This window comes from Puma concolor, chromosome E4 (assembly GCF_028749965.1).
Source record: "Puma concolor isolate L17-30 chromosome E4, mPumCon1.1.hap2, whole genome shotgun sequence".
NCBI classification, from domain to species: Eukaryota; Metazoa; Chordata; class Mammalia; order Carnivora; family Felidae; genus Puma; species Puma concolor.
This window is the reverse complement of record NC_141683.1, coordinates 11,812,592-11,833,337: the sequence shown is the minus strand read 5'-3', so window position 1 is coordinate 11,833,337 and position 20,746 is coordinate 11,812,592. Positions and strand designations below refer to the sequence as shown.

The window sequence follows — 20,746 nt, the reverse complement described above, 5'->3', positions numbered from 1 at the left end:
CTCGGGGCTGGTGTAAAAGTCTCCCATCTATGGTATAAGTGGCTTCATTAGGTGTCAGCTCATGTGAAGTCCCTACACAGGTGTGTCACAGCTAAGTCTCGGAAGTGCCCCTATGAATTTCGTGCTTTGTCCCCGTAGGATTCTTGGGATGAGCTTCTTATTGGTGACGTCATACTGAAAAGAGTAACGGCTTGTTCCAGGTAAGGCACTTCCTTCCACCCCCGGAGTGGAGATGGTGGGAGGGCCGAGGTCAGCCTGCTTTGTCCCTTGTATGATGCTGTGTGTGTGTGTGTCCAGGTGCATTTTAACCACGGTGGACCCAGACACTGGCGTCATGAGCAGGAAGGAGCCGCTGGAGACCCTGAAGAGGTAGGAGCAGGCACCTTAATGTCTCTGGGAAGCAGAGAAAATAGCACGAACACAGTCTTGAGGCCAAGGGGGGTCCTAGTGACTGGGTAATTGGGGAGATATGCCTGGGTGCCATGGTTCCCAGAATGTCTCCTTGCATAAATAACTATATTTCTCATTCAGAATTCATGATTCAAAGGAACCGATTTAAGAAGTGCATTGTTTAGATATTTTGGCGAATTTGGAACTGAGTATTTGATGATACCAAATGTTTATTAGGTGTGATAATGGCACTGTGATATAAGATAGATACGTATATTTTGGAGAAGGGTGTTGAAGTAATTAGGGGAAATGACATGATGTCTGGGATGTGCTGTATATTACTACAGCACACACACACAAAAAAGGTCACATGGAAAATTTTGTCAAAACTTTGATAAATAGAATCTGGGTGATAGTTATATGGGCATTCATGGCAGCATTTCTACTTTTTTTTAAAAAATGTGTATTTATTTTTGAGACACACACACACACACACACACACACACACACAGAGCGGGGGAGGGGCAGAGAGAGGGGAACAGAAGATTTGAAGCAGGCTCTGGGCTGACAGCAGTGAGCATGATGTGGGGCTCGAACTCACGAACCGTGAGATCATGACCAGAGCCAAAGTCAGATGCTCAACCAACTGAGCCACCCAGGTGCCCCATCAGCATTTCTACTTTTATGTTAACTTTATTCATAATAAAACATTTTAAGTGAAAGATACAGTTACAGAGATAAGTTTAAATGGCATCGAAAGATAGTTAAAATAACACTGAGTTTTAAAAGCTGATAACGAAATAGCACGTATTTTTCTTTTTTTATTTGATTTTACTTTTTAAAATATATAAAGGCACATGAGTAAATAAAGGGCTGGAAGGTTTTGTTTTGTTTTTTGTTTCCTTTAGAGAGACAGAGAGTGAGTGGGGGAGAGGGGCAGAGGGAGGGAGAGAGAGAGAGAGAGAGAGAGAGAGAGAGAGAGGGAGAGAGAGAATTCCAAGCAGGCTCCATGCTTAACCTGGAGCCTGACATGGGGCTTAATCCCATGACCCTGGGATCGTGACCTGAGTTGACATTGAGAGTTGGACACTTAACCAAGCGAGCTACCCAGGCGCCCCCAGGACTAGAAATTTATAAACAAAAACATGAATGGAGGTGCTTTTGTGGTAATGGAATTATGAGAAAAAAAATATTTTTATATGCAGTCTTTAAAATTCTTTTAAAATGTTTATTTTTGAGGGAGAGGGACACAGAGTGTGAGTGGGGGAAGGGCAGAGAGAGAGGGAGACACAGAGTGTGAAGTAGGCTCCAGGCTCTGAGCTGTCAGCACAGTGCCCGACGCGGGGCTTGAACTCACGAACCACGACATGACCTGAGCCGAAGTCGGATGCTTCGGCTGAGCCACCCAGGCGCCTCGGGAGAGGTATTCTTGAAGTGAATAGCAAATGGCTGCTTTTCACCTGGGTTCCCACTGCTGGGTGTAGAGTTGCAGGAACATTCCAAGAGAGGTACAGACAGCCCAAGGCAGCTCTCATCATTTTGAGGGGCACTGTGGATTCCTCAATGCTCAAAACAACATTAATTAACTTTCTCACTTTAACTTAATATTTATTACCTAATATTAAGAACTTAATATGATAGAGGCATCTGAGTGGCTCAGTTGGTTAAGCATCCAGCTCTTGATTTTGGCTCAGGTAATGGTCTCAGGGTTCGTGAGATCGAGCCCCGTGGGGGGGTTCTGGACTGTGAGCACGGAGTCTGCTTGGGATTCTCTCTCTCTGCCCCTCTCCCACTTGTGCTCTGTCTCTCTCTCTCTCAAAAATAAAATAAACTTTAAAGAAGAACGTAATATCATAGCATACTTGAGAGTTGTATATTTCACTGCATGTACATTTCCCCCCCACCCCAGAAAAAGTAACGAAAATTTTAACTCTAGGACATGATATGCCAGCTGAGCTGTGTAGAGGTGAAGTCCACTGATGTCCGCGAATTATTTGCAAATGCAAAAATGTACATATAATGAATTGAGGGATGGATAAAATGTGATGAAGGAAATACAGTAAAGTGTTACATGTAGTGTCCAGGTGATGAGTAAGTGGGTATTTGCTATAAAACTCTTTTAACTTGTGTGCATGTTTGGGAGCTGTAATAATAAATACTATGTGTGTTGGAATATTAGTAAGGGGGGTGGGGTTTTGAGAAGCAGCAACGACAGACCAGCTATGCCTCCAAACGCACTCACTCATTCAGCGGCAGAACAAAGCAGAACTTGGTCTTCCTACTTCCTGTGGCCGTAAAGGAGCTGCCGGGAGAGGGGCAGGTGGCCGGGGAAAGAGCCCTGTCCCGGGAGCCGGGAACCCCGGCTCTGCGGCCAGCTGTCCCGAGCGTCGGCCGGTCCCCCTCTCGTGCAGGCCATGGGTGTTCTTCCCTCTGCAACAAGCCGAGTAGGACAGATCTGGATGATTCTGTGTGCAGACCAGCTGAGCGTTTGTATGAATTGACCCTCACCCTTTTTCTGTGCATCCTGTTCTCTCTCTCTCTCTCTCTCTCTCTCTCTCTCTCCCCCCATCACGCGACTTGGTGTCTGTCACCCCCTCCCTCTGGATTTAGAAAGTGTCTCTGTTGGTGGGAACAGCCTCCTGCATCGGGAATCTGTGTTTAGAGAAGGAGGATAATTGACCCCCACACGGAGTGAGGACAAGCAGGCGGGGGTCGCGGGAACCAGCACAGCTCTCCCAATGGTCTGCAGGCTTTCTGCAGCCCAGCACCCCCCCCCCCATGGCTCCTAATCCCCCCCCCGGAGAGGGAGCAGCCCACCTAGGTGTCTTTCCCTGTCTCTGACGGGGATTGGAGCTGCCATAGAGGTAGTAATTTATGCTCTCCCCAGGACAGGTGGCCATAAATCTGGAAGAGAGAGGCCCGGCCTCGGGACGTAAATCACGGGAAGCGAAGCAAAGCAAACAGTAGCGTCCAGAACACCTTCCCCGCTCTCGGGCAGGTCGCTCCGACGCCAGACTGCTTTGCGTTTTGCCGTGTCTTCAGGTGCCCCGGGGTGTGGTGCCTGCTGGTCCCCAGCGGGGAGACCTGTCTGGCAGCCTCACCCGCGGAGGCCTGGCGCCCACTGGCAGAATGCAGGTGGCAGAGCAACGAGAGAAGAAATAGGTCAGGCGCTGCGGACCATCCGTGGGCCAAACCCAAGGGAGCCTTTGCCTGAGAAAACTTCAGAGCGGGCGGCACAGAGGAGGAGGGGAGGTGGGAAAATATGGAGATGGAACTATTCTTAAAAAAAAATAAAAGGTTTCTTTAAACATTTATTTATATTTTGAGAGAGAGAGAGAGAGCGTGAGTCGGGGAGGGACAGAGAGCGAGAGGGAGACACAGAATCCGAAGCAGGCTCCAGGCTCCGAGCTGTCCACACCAGAGCTCGATGAGGGGCTCGAACTCACGACCCGTCAGATCATGACCTGAGCTGAAGTCGTGGAGACTTGACCGACCGAGCCCCCCAAGTGCCCCCCAGTGCTGTTTAATTCTTACCCTGGCCATTGAGGTAGTGGATTGTGAGGTCTCAGAAGTGGCCTGTGCCCCAAGGTGGGGACCCAGAGGTGACCAGAGACCATGCTTGTAGCCACGGCCTGGGCATTGACCAGTAAACGAGCAGACCCGGCAGAGTGATAATGGGCAGCAGCCGGCACCGGTGCACGTACTTTACAGGTGGCAGCGTTTCCAGTCACACTTACCCTTGCAGTTTGGAGACCTCTGTTGAAGTTAAACACGGGGGCTTGGACTTCCTGCTCATTAGAGAAGTTGTAGGTTCCCTACTCATTAAAAAAGGAAAATGCATTAAGAAAGGAACCTTTAAATGCGTTTGTAATTTATTAATCCCCACCAAAAAGTACATATTCGGGGAAGAAAAATCGTAGGCGATCCCCACAAGATACAGCACTCTGTTTGCCGTCTGTTGAACAAAGCTCGGTGTGCACATGAATTTGCAGACCGCTTGCAGTACCCACTCATGCCCACAAGGGGTCGCCGATAAACTCGTTTATGGGGTCTTCTCGCGTCCTTGCGGGGGGGGGGGGGGGGACACCGTGTTAAAGGGACCGGAAGGTGGGACAAGAGTGGGGGAGGGTTGTAGGGGAGCCCTGGAGGGCTCGACCCGCTGCCACAGCGCTTCCTGTTTCGATTCCGAGGCCCCGAAATGGACTGCCGCCTGCGAACCAGGTGACCAAACCTGCGCTTGTACAAACCAACCTCCTTGCCCCGTTTTGCGCTGTTTGAGGGGCCGGGCTGCAAGGGGCCCTGCACTCTAAGTTACCTGGTGGGGGGAGTGAGTGTATATGTGAGTGGTTGATGGGAGAAGGCAGGTGAAACCCATGAATGGCCAAACCTTTGTATAGAAGACTTAATAGCAACCCACTCAGTTTTTCCAGGCCTGTGTCCACACTCGCAAGGAATATAGCTGACCAAGGATCAGTCGCATCTTGGGTAGGAAGCCTAGTGACTGTGGGTGGAGGGGCCAGACCTCGGTTCTCAGGCGCCCTTGGCAGTGAGCCGGTCAGGCAAGGTGCCTGCAGCCTGGTGAGGGGCCTCTGGATTTGATCCTCTCCAGTGGCTTATCTGCCCCCTTTGATCCGATGAACGAAATTAGGACCGGGTTGCCACAAACTTTTTTTTTTTTTTCTTTTTAAAGCACTTTAGAATAAAATCAATGTTTTCTATCAAAATGTTTTGGAGCACCTGGGTGGCTCAGTCGATTGTTGAGCACCCAACTCTCGATTTCGGCTCAGGGTCATGATCCCGGGGTCGTGGGATCGAGCCCCACATCGGGCTCTGCACTGAGTGGGGAGCCTGCTTGAGATTCTCTCTCTCTCCCTCTGCCCCTCTCCCCTGCTCCCATCCTTCTTCCCTCTCTCCCTCTCTCTAAAAAAATGTTTTAAATAGGGGCGCCTGGGTGGCGCAGTCGGTTAAGCGTCCGACTTCAGCCAGGTCACGATCTCGCGGTCCGTGGGTTCGAGCCCCGCGTCGGGCTCTGGGCTGATGGCTCGGAGCCTGGAGCCTGTTTCCGATTCTGTGTCTCCCTCTCTCTCTGCCCCTCCCCTGTTCATGCTCTGTCTCTCTCTGTCCCAAAAATAAATAAACGTTGAAAAAAAAAAAAATTAAAAAAAAAAATGTTTTAAATAAACAGGTGATGTAAAATTGGAGTTAGCTTAAGTGCGAAACTGGAGGCAAACTTTCTCCCGGTTCAGGGGGGGTAAGAGAAGAATCTCGCCACGTTATTCCCACACATCTGCCCCTGTGCCCTCCTGTGCTGCTCGTGTTTTCGGCCTGACGAAGATGTTCATACTGATTCGACTGGAGGGTTTTGCTCACCAACACATTCATCCATTCAACAAATGATTGTGGGTCACTGGTGACCTGTGAGCAGTACAAGGGAGTTCGCCACAGTCCCTGCTCTCCGGGGACTCCCCCCGCCCCGCCCCCCACCAATCTTGCAGACAGATAGACGTGTGCCCTGACTATAGGACAAGGCATGTGAATGTTCCAGGAGCCGGCAGGGAAAATCAAGGGTGGGAAAGGTACTCCCGGCTGGGGGATCCTGGGCTTCCTTCTTAGGAGATGTGGCATTTGAGTTAGGCCTTGAGGAAAAGGTAGAATTATAACGCACGGGGAGGTGGACGAGGGGTGGTGTCCCACAGGAGTCTCTGAGCCAGTAAAATGCAAAGCAAGATGAAAAGACATGGAGAAAGGACACCTGAGTGACTCAGTCAGTTAAGCTTCCGACTCTTGATTTCGGCTCAGGTCATGATCCCAGGGCCGTGGGATCATGCCCCGCCGCCCGAGTCAGGCTCTGTGCTGAGCATGGGCCCTGCTTAAGAGTCTCTCTCTCCCTCTGTCTCTCTGCCCCTCCCCCCATTAAAAAAAAAAAAAAAAAAGGACATTTAGTAATCCATTGGAGAGCTACACAGGTTCATGTAAAGGGCAGAGGGGTGACAGGCTTGGAGAAGCTGCTGGGGCCAGGTAGAGAGCCTTGCATGCCCCGCTGAAGAGTTGGAATGCTATCTTTAGGCACCGGGGAGCCATTGACAGTTTCTGGGCCTGGGAACGACAAGACCAGAGCAAAAGGAAGGAAGTGGCATAGCTTCGTCCCAACCATGAATTGGAAGCCCCTTTGTCCCAACCATGAATTGGAAGCCCCTTTGTCCCAACCATGAATTGGAAGCCCGGGGGGGAGGGGGGTGGCGGTCGGAGAACGAGGAAAAGAGATGGGTTGGGAAGTTGTCACAATGGTCTGAGCATGCCGAGGGCAGGCCGGAGAAGCAGTGAGCCAAGGCGAGGCCGTGGCGCAGGAAGAAGCTCAGGACTTGGCAGCTAGGGACAAGCGGCGGAAGGTGAGGGGCAAGGTGGACTAGATGACCCTGGGGCTCCATGCCCCGGGGCTGGTAGGACTGGCAGTTCTAGTGACAGACGTGGGGGAGCCGGGAGGAGAGCTGCCTGGGGCAAAGGAAGCTGGTAAAGGGTGTCTGAACTTCCCGAGTGCCTCATCTCGTAAGGCCGTCAGAGGGAACATTCCATGGAGAAAAGATGTGGGGGGCTGGGTGCCTTTCAGAGTTTGTGCTCCTGGTGGGCTGCTCCCCGCACGACTCCAGGAGGCGCCATCCTGTCAGACTTTGATGGGGTTGGTACTGTCTGGAGCTGGGCCCCCGGTGGCTGTGGGTTGGGGACGGGGGGCGGGGGGGGGGGGGAGTGGGCATTGACTTCAGCTGAGAAGAACCAAGAGGCCATTTGAGCTCTTGCTTCGTTCGACCAAGACTCACCATGCTCTTTCTTCCATTGCAGTTATCGCCTGTGTGACCCTTCTGAGCAAAAGCTATACGGAAAATCGCCTCTCTTTGGGCAGTATTTTGTTCTGGAAAACCCAGGGACAGTCAGAGTGGGAGATCCTGTGTACCTGCTGGGCCAGTGACAGGAATCCTGTCCTGGAATATCAGATACCTTGAAAAAAGATATCGTCAGAGACGCTGGGAAGCACGCCTGTGGAACCGAACCCTCAGCATTTTCTTTGGGTCTGTGACCTCTGGGGTTTTTGTTTTGTTTTGTTTTGTTTTGTTTTTGCCTTTTAGACTTCTTTGTGCCTCAGTCCTTCCCAGGGTCCCAGTGCACAAGGCAAAGAAATAAGTCCTTGGGAGCTTAGTAGGACATCTGCAAGGCACTTAAATGACAAGGCAGAACACCGAAAATCCCTTGTTTAACTGTGATTGTGGAATCTGTTCCCCTTTTCCATTCACCTATCCAGAGGGCTAACCTCCATCGTCTCATTACCACTCCGGAGGAAAGAGAAGAGAAAGAGGAAGAGTGGGGAAGTGTGAAGAATGTTCTGGAAGAATGCAATGGAAATGACATAGCTCCCCAGATAAGGCTGGAGTGTCACATCCCTTTTCTCCCCAAGCCCTGGACTACGTTTTGAGGAGGCATAAAGACCCCGATCTTCAGGAAACACTTAAGATGTCAACCTCTTATAGATCATCATGGAACTGGCACTTCTTCTCAGACAACGTCCACAGGATTGGATGGATCCTTCAATAGCCCGCAGTGCCTCTGGGCTGTAGAACAGCAGAAATGTCATGGTGCAAAGTCAACCATTGAGAACAGCCATTGCTGGCAGACGCCCACAGGCAACACGTGGAAAGCAAGACAGACACAGACTTCCTTGTCTTGAGACAAATGTCAAGTACATCTCATTAGTGATCCAAACGTTTTTCCCAACATAGGAGAGTGGGCGGTAGCCCCAGAGAGGGGAAGACCGCCGGTTTGCTGTTGTCTGAGACGCTGTTAAATGTTGCCCAGTGAAATAGTGGCGCCCCTCTTGGCAGATGAGCAAAAAGAAGCAGAAAGATGTCGCCCCCTGGTGGTGGCAAATGATAGCTTAGCCCATGCTGTGGAAAAGATTGGGAAAAAAAAATACCTGTGATTGGGTTTTAATTTTCTATCCCTGATTTTTTTTTTTTAAGGAAGTGGGGACACCCTCCAGGTACTCTCTGCTTCTCAGCTGTAAGTATTTGATTTCCTAAAAGCTCTCAGGAGGGTGGCTCTGTTGTCACAAAGCCCCCTGGGATCCTTGCTGGTCTCATCAACTCATGGCTGGGTCCTCCTCCTCAAATTCAGGGTGAGAAAGTTCTGGAGTCCGTGGATGAGAAGAAGCGTGATTTTGTGGTTTGGAATGGGCCGCTGAAAACCTTTCGAAGGAGAAGAGGAAATCATGTCAGTTCATTAAAAACCGCTATCTAATCTTTCTACTTTCTAATGATTTAGCTCTAAGAGCTGAGGGACCATATCCTTCACTGCTGTTTTGTCCTTAGGAAGCTGACTAAATCGTGAAAAAATGTTCCCAAACTGTAAACAAACGGAAGCTACTCTAACTCGCTTCAGGTCTTACTAACTTCTTGGCACAAAAATCGGACTTTGAAGCCTGACTGATGTGAATGGGCGAAGCTGGTAATTGTGCTGCCCAACCAGAGCTGGGTCTCTTACAGATGGAGCTGCTCACACACAGCTTCCCCAGGTGAACACCCATCTCTGATGGGCTGGCAAGCAAACGTGCTTTTCACCAAAAGCTGTGCGTTCTCCACGTCGGTTTTATAAAAGAGGTTAGTAATCACTGGAATCTAGCCCAGCTCCGAGGTAACCTTGGAAGTCAACAGGTGCATCTATGTGTGTTTTCTGGTTGGTGATTCGCTGCAATTTGTTTTCTGCACCCTTGGCACGGAGCAGAGAGCGAAAGCGATCGGTCAGGTCACCTGGCCCGTCACCTTCCCCTTATAAATCCACTTTGTGCTGAAACTACAGGTAGACTGAGGCAAAAATAAAGTTCGGCAAGTAACGTTACGAATGGGACCTTGGGAACGCGTGGTGCAATGCAGCCGGGAGTTAAGAAACCATGTGAAGATTGACTCTGAGAACAGCCAATAGTTACGCACCAGTGACAAACTCAAGGTTGGTTCGGTAGCTGTTCCTAGGGATTTGTGATCGGTGGCAAGCTGAATGCCTTCGCCTGAATTTCTAGCCCTTTGTAAATAGTAACATCCACTTCCCCAGCGACCCATTCTGTGTCAAAAGCCACACTTCCTGCAGACCCTGTCGTTGTCTGTGGTGCAGAGCAGCCCTCGAATGGAGGGGGCGTGCGGACACCGTTTGTCGGGGGTCCCCTTCTGCCCCTCAGGGTGGGAGGAAGATTCCTGTCTGGAGAGAGAAGTTCCAATGACCCCTAGAATCTCAGAGGACCTGCCAAGCTTTGTGTCAGTGAGATTTAAGAGCCATTTACTTGTGTTGATTTTATATTTAATGAGTTGGTTCATGCCCAAGGCTGGGCTGATGCCTCGTTTGTGTTGGATACCGACCATTTGCACACAATTCCACTTGAAATATAGGATCAGGATTAGAGACCATCACAGACCCTCAGAACGGTCTTACCGCCGTGGGCGATGGACATTCGAGGTCAGGCCAGAATGTCCACTCCTGCTGGGTGTTGTGTTTCATTCTAGGTGGCAATTTATGCTGTCCTCGCAGCAGAGAATTAGCAGCCAAGAGCTGGAGATGCTGAGAAGGAGAGTTTGAGAGAGGCCCCGGGCAGGCTGCTCAAAGGCTCACGTTCATGGTTGTTCCACAGAAAAAATGGGAGCTGCACGCCCAGGAGACAGAAGCAGCAACGTGTACACGCAAGGGGCGGACAGAAATCAGGCTAGGCCCGCTGGAAATCGGGCAGTTGTCCGGCACCGAGAGATCCCCTCCTCCTCTCTTTCTGCCCTTAGGGATGCAGGGGCTGGGTGAGGAGGTGCGCTCGGGGATCTCGGCCAGTTCGGTGAGACCGTGCGGAGGCCGGGCCAGCTTGTGACTTTGGGAAGCCGTCTGTGAGGCTGTGACCCACAGTAATGGCAGGCTGGAGCACCAGGCACGCGACCCCAGGACTCTGATAGGGTGACGAGTTGGAGCGGCCCATGACGGCGGAGAGTCCCTCAGATGTGCCGGAGGGTCTCTCACACCAGGCCGCTACTGTAGGTCTAGCCAGGGCGCTGGTGCCACCCCCGAACACGACGCTGCCCTAGGTCTTGTTGGTCCGTGAAACCCTGAAAGTTTGCCTGCAGGGACGCTCCTGAAAAGGCATTTCTTGGACCGGTGACTCTGGTAAGTCCCGCATACCTCCCTTCGGGCTTTCTTCACAGGCCCAGCAGCTCATGGGACGTGCGGGACCTAAAATGAAGGATTCTGCTCGACACTGCCCTCCCCTACGCTCTATACCTGACCCCCTCTCAAGAAATCTACTCTGACCTCTAGATCTCTAGAGACAGCACCAGCCAGGGGCAAGGAATCATGATTAGCAGGAATGGTGCCCTCCCGAGAAGGCCCAGCCACATGGAGGAGGCCTCTCTTGGGATGCTTCCTCCTGTCTTTTCTCTCATCCCTCTGACTGGGGCTGAAGGGTGGGACTGAGGCTTAAAGAAAGGAGGTGTGGAGAGAGCGTCTTAGGCCAGCTTCGCTATTGTGGCGGACCTTGGGGAGAAGCCTTCCTTCCCTCTGGACTCATTTTCCAAACCTGCATTCATGGATGGATGGCGGGGATCAGGGTTGGCGGGGCGGACGCAGACCCTAGTCCTGGCCTTACGACACCACACAAGTGCTCCAGGATGCCCTCCGCACCAGGGAGGGGCACGATCCTTCCATCTGTTAGCTTTACCTTTCCCTGCAACCTCTCAGCTAGAGCTGCCTCCTTCTACTTTATTTGTATTATTATTATTTTTCAAATGTTTATTTATTTTTGACAGAGGCAAAGACAGGGCATGAGCGGGGGAGGGGCAGAGAGAGAGGGAAACCCAGAATCGGAAGCAGACTCCAGGCTCCGAGCTGTCGGCACAGAGCCCGACGTGGGGCTCGGACTCACAGACTGTGAGATCCTGACCTGAGCCGAAGTCGGACGCTCAACCGACTGAGCCACCCAGGCGCCCCACCTCCTGCTTTAAGCAGAACTACCCCAGGGTCTTAGTGCTTCTGACCATACACATATACTCCCTTTATACCATGATCTTTAAAAAAAAGTTTTTTTGATGTTTACTGATTTTTGAGAGATAGAGAGACAGAGCATGCGTGACGGAGGGGCAGAGAGAAAGGGAGACACACACTCTGAAGCAGGCTGCGGGCTCCGAGCTGCCAGCACAGAGGCCGATGTGGGGCTCGAACTCGCAGACCGTGAGATCATGACCTGAGCCGAAGTCAGACGCTTCACTGACTGAGCCACCCAGGCGCCCCCCTTTACACTGTGATCTTATATCAGTAAGAGCACCGTTTGGTTCTACCACTTTCTTAGAAATGGACAAGTGAGTTTTGATAGTGCCTGAATCTGCCCAGTTTCAAGCAAGGGGAAGAATCTGGTTGAAGGATTCAACAAATGCTCTTGGAATTGGGATAATGGAAATGTGCCTGAGGTATCCCTTTGTCTGCTTTGACTGCAGCGTCTTCAGAGGAAGAGGCCCAGGCAACAGCTTTGGCCATGATCCTGGTCTCCCTCAAAACACAGCTGATAGGGGACTGGTGGGGCCATCTGGTCCCATCCTCTTGGGCCGAGCTCAGAAAGAGGAGTTGCCCTAATCACATTATTAGTCTTCCTGGACAGGCTGTAGTAACAAAAGGGGCTGAGAAGTGCCTTCTGATTTAACTTGTTCCAAGGCCAATTTTGATGGGTGGGTCAAGTTCAATCACGTTTGGATATTGACCAACCTAATCTATTCGCCCTTGGTGGTCGTCAGTCGGGCCCCCATACCTTCACAGGGCATTCTAGACTGCACTTCCTCCCACTTCCCTCATGAAGCCCACAGACCCTGATTCTTTCCCTTCCTTTCTTTCTCCGTACCTTCTACCAATCCCTGACCTGTATCTTCCGTAGTCCAGACTCCAGTATTGGCGGAGCTCAGTGGGACCTAAGTTAAGGCTAACTTCTAGCTCTGTCTTTGGGATTTGCTGGGAGTAAGGTAAAGAAAGTATTGCCATAATTATTTCTGATTAATATTTTTACACCTAACAAAGTCTCAAAGGGATTGTGGTCTAGGGGAGGGGCACCTTCCAGATGACCTTGCCCAGCAATTAAATCGGCTTGTTAGTTGGAGGCCCAGGATGGCCGAGGACAGCTGGAGAACTCTTCTTTGCAAGCAGCTCTGGTTAACATCAACCGGGAAAGCTCTCTGTAAACACATGAATAATTGATCGTCCAGCGCTCACATAGCTACTGAGGATCTGAGCCTGTATGACTCATTTGCAAGCCATTCCTGTCGTCTGGATGCCATAACATTGGAGGAATGATGATCGTTTCTTGGAGATTCTTCTGTGGCCAGAGTTGCCAAGACCAAGGCTGTAATGGTTTGTTATGATGACCTTTGTTATTCCATTAGGCTCAATTGCTTTAAAAAATGATGTGTGCATACTTTAGGAACGTTTTTACCCTTTACGTTGACCTGACATCATAGTTTATATTACAAAATGTATTAATGACAGAGGAGTGTTTTCATGTCCCAAGGACAAATTTTAACAACCATAATCTGCCCTTAGTCACCATAAATATAAATGTATTGGTCAAACAGATCTCGTTAATGTGGCCAAGATAAATGCAAGTCTATATTTTAAGGCAGTTGAAGTTCTAGAGAATATTTGGAGCTTTTTGTGGGGCTAAGAGATCTTGTGTGTGTGCTATCAAAAGGCTGAGAAAATTAACATGTTCCCCCCTCTGGTTTTCTCTTTGGACCGATATAACGTCTTGGGATGTCAAGTAAGATTGTTCACATAGTTTCTGGACTCCATTAATGCCTGATGGGGTGAAGCTTAGTTCTTAAAGCTGTATTCTTTTCATTGTGCTCACAGTGCTTTTGAAAAGAAACAACGTATTTCAAGTCTTTAAAAAAAATTTTTTTTTTCTAAATGTCTATTTATTTTTGAGAGAGAGACAGAGGGTGAGCAGGGGAGGGGCAGAGGGAGAGGGAGAGGGAGACACAGAATCTGTGGTAGGCTCCAGGCTCTGAGCTGTCAGCACAGAGCCCGACGTGGGGCTCGAACTTACAGACCATGAGGATCATGACCTGAGCTGAAGCCAGACGCTTAACCGACTGAGCCACCCAGGTACCCCTAAAGATTTCAAGTCTTAGCGATGTGTTGTTCAACGACATTTTCCTGTATTACACTGTGCCTTCAAGTTTTAATTATTTTAGTGCTCCCTGCCCCACCATCTTGCTTCCTGTAGGAGGAGCCCCTTTTCAACAGATGTGAGGCTGACATTTTGCATCATTTTAGTTGACAACGTCTATACACTGGCAGACGACCTTCTGGGCGCGGGCTGTAGGACTGGTCGAATGCTTCGTCTTCCTCTCTGTGACGCCACACTCAGAAGTGTTGGCCTTTGCTGGTGGTGTCCACATTTTAAGCTTCTCAGGCAGAAAATAAACCCTTGTTTAGAATCCTTTTTAATCGCGTTCTTATTTTGGACCATGAAAACGTGTTTAATACAGTAATGTCTCAAATGCTACTCTCTGAGAGAGCGCACTGTTTACAGGGCTGAGTTCATCTCCCCTGGATATGGTAAACACGGAGCCACAATTGAATTCTGTGTGGATTATGGTCACCTGGCAATGACCGAGGAGTACTTCAGATAAAACCATTTCCCCTTCTTCCCTTAGAAGAATCTTCTCTTCTGAATCTGCTGTAGTCCTTGTTAGCACCACACAATGGGCTTTTGAATCACGATTTTGCCTGGTTAACCTCCCTGGGATTGGGGATTGAATTCTTTTCTTTCTTTCTTTCTTTCTTTCTTTCTTTCTTTCTTTCTTCTTTCCTTTCCTTCCTTCCTTCCTTCTTTCTTTCCTTCCCTCTTCCTTTCTTTTCTTTCTTTCTTTCTTTCTTTCTTTCTTTCTTTCTTTCTTTCTTTTCTTTCGGTTTATTTTTATGTATTGTGAGAGAGAGATAGAAAGCAGGGGAGGGGCAGAAACAGAGAGAGGGACACAGAAACCCAAGCAGGCTCTGCATTGTCAGCACAGAGCCCAACTTGGGGTTCGAACTCACAAAAAACATGAGGTCATGACGAGCCGAAGTCAAGAGTTGGATGCTTAACTGACTGAGCCACCCAGGCACCCCGTGGGACTGAATTATTTTCTCAATTTCGTGGTGTGGAGATAGTTCTGTGATAACCTCCTGTGTGGCTTAAACCTTTGATTCATTTAGAAAGTGAGGCACGGGTACCCATGTTGATAGCAACACTATTCACAATAGCCAATGGGTGGAAACCACCCAAGGGTCTGCCGATGGCCGAATGGGTAAATAAAATGTAGTGTATGTCCAGAGTGGAATGTTATGCAGCCTTAAAAAGGAAGGAAGTTCTGACAGGTGTCACAGCATGGACGAAGCTGGAAGACATTATGCTAAGTGAAATAAGTCACCAAGCCAGTCACCCAAGGGCCCAAACTGCACGATTCCAGTTGTAAGAGGTAGCTAGCGTCTCGGAAGCAGACAGTAGGACGGTGGCTTCCAGGAAGCAGGGGAGGGGGTGGGGGTGGGGACAGAGATTCAGTTTTGCAGGAGGAAAGAGTTCTGGGGATGGGAGTGGTGGTCGTTGTGTAGTTGTGTGAACATACTTCATACCACTGAACTGTATACCTCACAGTGGCTAAGAGAGTACATTTTACGTTATGTGTATTGTGCCACAGTAAAAAAAAAAAAAGAGTAATAGAAAAATTTGGGCTCATCAGAGAGTTGGAGCTGATTTAAATCCAAACTGAAAGGCCTCTTTTCTGGAAACAGCCCAACGCTAGCCACTGAGGACCCCCCACCCTCATCCAGAACATCAGAACTCCCCTCGCTGAGAATAAGGAGAATAAGAAATTGACACATAATGGCTTTAACCTCAGTCTTGATGGAGGGTGACATAATTTAACTTTAGACTTTACTTTTTTGTCTTAATTTCTTTGGAGTTTAACTTGTAAGGGGATTTAATTTTGAGCTTCAGACTCTCTGGTAATATATATATGTATATATATATATATATATATATATATTTAAAGGTTTATTTATTTTTGAGAGAGAGAGAGGGAGCATGCGCGCAAGTGAGCGGGGGAGGGTCAGAGAGAGAGGGAGACACGGAATCCGAAACAGGCTCCAGGCTCTGAGCTGTCAGCACAGAGCCCGATGCAGGGCTTGAACCCACAAGCTGTGAGATCATGACCTAAGCTTAAGTCGGACACTTAATGGACTGAGCCACCCAGCACCCCGTAATTTAATATTTTGAGAGAAGTTCAGATGCAGAACATCTTATTGTTGGCATTTTATTTTGGGGGTGCCTTCATGATGTCATTGGATTAAACTGCATCATTTCTAATAGGTTACGTTGGTCGAGGAGGCTGAAGATAAACTGAGATGGAAAATAGAAGAGAATCTATATTTTCTGTCTTGACTACAGAAAGGCCTTGAAGAACACAATGTCCTGTATAGACCCATCTCAGAATCTTATGGGGGCAAAAACCCACACTGTTTGCCCAGGAAGATCTATGATGGAGCTGTGGCTGGTCTTAGGGGTGCTGAAGGGTACTGTCCCACTTCTGGATGGCCAGAGGCATTGTGGGTAGACACGGTGGGTCCAAAGAACAAAAAATGGAAGAATTTCAGGGCAGGGGTGGCAACTTCCCTGTAATAAACTGCTTCAGTATTACAATCACACTTACCCTTAATGTACCCCAAGGAAGGGATGTTAATTAGTCTTGGCCTCTCTCTGCCTCCTCACATCCCCTTACTCAGGAGAGATCTGATGGGGGACCTGGGAGCCGCAGTTGAGCTCTGCCCCCCGCCCCTCTTCCACCTTTCTTCTTGGGCTCTGCTCATCTTCAAGGTGCGAGGTCCCGGGTGTCTTTGGGCCAGGTGGTGAGCTTGGCAGAAAAGCCCTGCCCTTATTGGAAGAAACCCTGTAGCTTTGTCTAGTGCTGCCTGAGGCTGGATGGATGAATTCAACCCCGGGATCCAGTGGGAGAAACTCCATTGCTTCTATAATTCTGAAGCACGTCCTTGCCAAGCGAACTTTTATCAGTAATAAAACAGACACTGTGATCTAAAACGAGAGGATTTTTAAAAATCTAACCCATGTCCACCTTCTCGTTATGCCTTCACGTGTGTAGCATGTCATGAAGTCTGCAGAGCCCTGTCACCCGTACATGCTGTTTGACCTTCCGACGGTCCAGGAAGGTCGGATGGATGTGAAAGCTTTCTGTGAGCTCCTTCGGTATTGTAACCACACTTTCCCTACCCACGTCAGTCGTGTCTGTGAGGTTTGAAGACGTTAAGGGACTAGCCTCTGTTGTAGGCGAGTACAATTAGATTACTGGAATTAGATTATTAGGTTGATGGAAGTCGATGATTAGCTATGATTACTCACGCCTTCTGGCTTCTGGAAGTGTGCTGCTAAAGAATCAGTTGGCAAGAATTATTTCAAAGTGTGGTAGTATCTTCAACTGGAAACTGGTTTAATCCTATAATCAATCTCGTTTTGAAACGTTTGCTTATGACTTAATGAGGGGACCTTTAAAATCAGTGTATGTAAGTCGCAGCGTGTCTGTGACTCACGTGGGAACCCTGGGTCAAGTGGATATTCCTGTATCTGACATGTAGGTGTCCTGATGTGGGTCGGCAGCGGGACTTAGGAAGTCCCATTTTTATACAAACCCAACTGTCCTCAACTCTTACCTGATTTTCTGTAGACCAAGTTCTTACAATCCTCACCCTACTTTAGTGCTGATGTTCTCCTTAATGGTGGCTAAAGAAACATTGGAGTAACAGATCCCAGCTTTCTTTGAAACATGGAACTCACTAAATACGTATAGTGCAACATGGACGCACACAGTTTGGATGATGGGTTTATACTCATCCAAACACACAGAGGCGCCTCCAGCCCTCAGGGGGCCAGAGTCCCCCTTCTGGAGGCAGTGGAGGACCATCTGTGCCCTGACAGAGAGTAGAGCTCTGAAGCCACCAAACCTATGACCCAAGCCTCCGAGCAGTTGAGTTCACTGCCATGTCATTAACTACTCCTGAATTAATTTGCCAGGAAGGGGCAATGCTTGGGGTTTAAGAGTTGTTTACAAGTTGGGCAACAAACGCCATGTGCATGTGTGGGGGGTGGGAAGAAATGAGAAAGTATGCTTTGTAAGAATATTTGCTTCTTTTTTAAATCAATTGATGCCTTTCAATGAATCAACACGTAAGAAGGAGGACCAAAATGCTAATAACATAAAGAGCATGGGAGCCCGTGGTATGGGTTTAAAAAATGTTTAAACACAAGGTAAGGATGGGGCGCCTGGGTGGCTCAATCGGTTAAGCGTCCGACTTCAGCTCAGGTCGTGATCTCATGGTTTGTGAGCCCGAGCCCTGTGTCGGGCTCTGTGTTGACAGCTTAGAGCCTGGAGCCTGCTTGGGGTTCTGTGTCTCCCTCTCTCTCTGCCCCTTCCCCCCTCAAAAAAAAAATAAATGTTAAAAAAAAAAAAAAGACAAGGTAAGGATTAGTAATGGATGGGTAATTGCTACATTCTCGAAGGGCACAGGGAGACGCTGTGTGCCTACTGGTTTTTCTCTTTCTACCTCCCAGCCAAGCTTTGGAGGAAACCCTTTCCGTGTGAACTGGAAAAGATGAATTTCAAGCTTCATTGAGACCTCTAAAACCTTAAATCCTTCTTGAAAATAACCTGCCTCTCAGGAATTTTTGGTCCCCTCAAATTATAAAGCTTTTCCTTGGGCTGTGGAATGGCTGCATTATTAACTGTGATTACTTAAGTCTCTGAATAGAAGGATGTAATAAATCTGAAAGTATTTGTTCTGGTTTGTGACTAAGCAAAACTGTATAATATTAAATCAGATGTTGTTATAAACATATGAAATGGCACATTTTTTTCCAACTTGGGGCATTGTGGTACAAAGCTTCTGAGAACCTAAAAAAAAAAAAAAAGAAAGAAATGTTTTTACATTCTTGGGTACTGAGACTGGTTTCTGCTGGGTTTTCTTCCTTCTGAGCATGAATGCTAAATACGAGTGCTTCTGTTTAGATCTCTGTGTTTTCCCAGTGAGTTAGCGAGGTTGAGTCGAGGTGTTCTTCCTTCTTTGCAAGCTCTTCTCTGGGGCAGAACTGGTGACCCAGATCGTGTGTGTGTGTGTGTGAGTCTGTTTGTGTGTCCATGTGTGCCTGTCGAGTGGAGAAATGAATGCAGCCGAGTACCCTGGAATGTTCAGGTTGGAAGGGCTCTTAGGCACGAGCTAGATCACCAGCCTCCTCATTACCTAGGACATGTTTTCAAACTTAGGTTCAAATGCGTGTGGGAGAGAAAGCCATACGAATCTGGGGGTGGGGAGGAATTTCGAAATCCAAGGCCAGGTTTCTAGGTTAGGCTCGGTGGCCTCTAGCTTTGTTAGGGAACAAGAGGCTTGTCAGCTACATGACGAAACTGCAGCCGTCCCTGGGGGTCATCCCCAGCCCTGGGCAATGACAGAGAATCGTGACCCTGGGGAAAGCTCCACGTTTGCCTCTGGACAGCGGTCATGCTGGCCTTCAGTTTCCACTGCAAAGTAGTGGTGCCCGTGTGTGGCATTCACCATCATGAGAAAAGAACCACAAAGAAGTCAACATACGGAGCGTTAAAAAGTGATCACAAGGGGCGCCTGGGTGGCTCAGTTGGTTACGCGTCCGACTTCGGCTCAGGTCATGATCTCACGGTCCGTGAGTTCGAGCCCCGCGTCGGGCTCCATGCTGTCAGCACAGAGTCGTCTTCGGACCCTCTGTCTCCCTCTCTCTCTGCCCCTCCCCTGCTCGTGCTCTGTCTCTCTCTCACAAAAATAAATAAACATTTAAAAAAGTTTTTCAGTTATTACAGTTTTTCTTGTGTTGGCACCTATGGGTAATTTTTCTATTATTTTTCACAATTAGGATAATGCATTTACATTAAAAATAGAACTATAGCCTCAGAATACTTGTGTACTTAATAATCACCTTTTACAAAGACGATTTAGGATATTAATAGCGTTCTACAAATTATTTTGAGCTGCACTGTCCAGATGGTAGCCATTAGGGGCTATTGACATGTGGCTGGTCCAAACTGAGATACGTTGTACATGTAACGTACATACAGGATTTCTAAGACTTCGCAAAAATTAAGGAGTATAAGGTATCTCAGCAATCGTTCTTAAAATGATTACATGTTGAAGTGATAACAATTTGGATAAATTGGATTAAGTAAATTATTGGAATTCATTTCATCTGTTTCTTTTTTTCTTTTTTAAATTAAAAAAAATTTATTTGTTTTATAAAATACAATATTTTCTAATGTTTATCTATTTTTGAGAGAGACCGAGTGCGAGTGGGGGAGGGGCAGAGAGAGAATCACAGAATCCGGAGCAGGCCTCAGGCTCCGAGCTGTCAGCACAGAGACCGATGTGGGTCTCGAACTCACAAACCTCGAGATTGTGACCTGAGCCACAGTCGGATGTTTAACTGAATGAACCATCCAGATGCCCCTAATTTTTTTTTTTTTTTTGATGTTTACTTATTTTTGAGAGAGAGAGAGAGAGAGAAAGACAGAGCATGAGTGGGGGAGGGGCAGAGAGAGAGACACACACACAGAATCCAAAGCAGGCTCCAGGCTCTGAGCTGTCAGCACAGAGCCTGATGCAGGGCTTGAACTCACAGACTGAGAGATCATGACCTGAGCCGAAGTCGGACGCCTAACCGACTGAGCCACCAAGGCGCCCCTCATCTGTTTCTTTTTAATGTGGCTACTAGAAAATCTATTTATTTATTTACTTATGTATTTATCCTTAAGTAATCTCTACACCCAACTTGGGGCGTGAACTTACAGCCCTGAGATCGAGAGTTGAATGCTCTACCGAGGGAGCCAGCCAAGCGCCCTGCTACTAGGAAATTTAAAATGACATATGTAGATGTTGCATGGAGGAGAGAAGGTTAGCATCCCCTTTGACAAGGATAGAAGAGGGGGCCTGTGCAGCACACATATAGTTACAACACACTGCCACCTACTTGAGGGCATCTAAACGTGGTTTTGAGAAAAGGAGAGTGACCCCTGAGTGGGTACCAGGTATCCTTTTGGGATAACAAACATATTCTGAATAAACAGTGGCGTTGGTTCCATAATAGCGTGAATGTCTTAAGTGTCACTAATGATAAATTGTATGCTCGGTGTATTTTACCAACATAAAAAATTGCTTATGTGTCTCCCGTTACACTTCTGTTTTCAACGTTTGCTTCAAGCGGAGAGGTGGGGGTGTGGCTTTGCTGAAAACAGCG

General features: G+C 48.4%; 1 protein-coding gene and 1 non-coding gene across 3 annotated transcripts in view; both read left to right on the top strand.

The window, feature by feature from the left end:
* Window positions 1-20,746, top strand: part of MTARC1 (mitochondrial amidoxime reducing component 1) — a 41,408-nt gene that overhangs the window by 15,919 nt on the left and 4,743 nt on the right. Inside the window, exons 5-7 of one of the 2 annotated variants that reach the window (XM_086694317.1) lie at window positions 139-200; window positions 298-369; window positions 7,228-13,885. In XM_086694317.1, the coding sequence (XP_086550443.1) occupies window positions 139-200; window positions 298-369; window positions 7,228-7,354 (261 nt within the window). In that variant the 3' untranslated portion in view covers window positions 7,355-13,885. Of the gene's footprint in view, window positions 1-138; window positions 201-297; window positions 370-7,227; window positions 13,886-20,746 lie in introns of those variants that run through there. The other variant, XM_086694318.1, reaches the window with a different exon arrangement.
* Window positions 20,383-20,505, top strand: LOC112864862 (U6atac minor spliceosomal RNA). The gene has a single exon (XR_003224019.2). It is a non-coding gene; the product is annotated as a U6atac minor spliceosomal RNA (small nuclear RNA).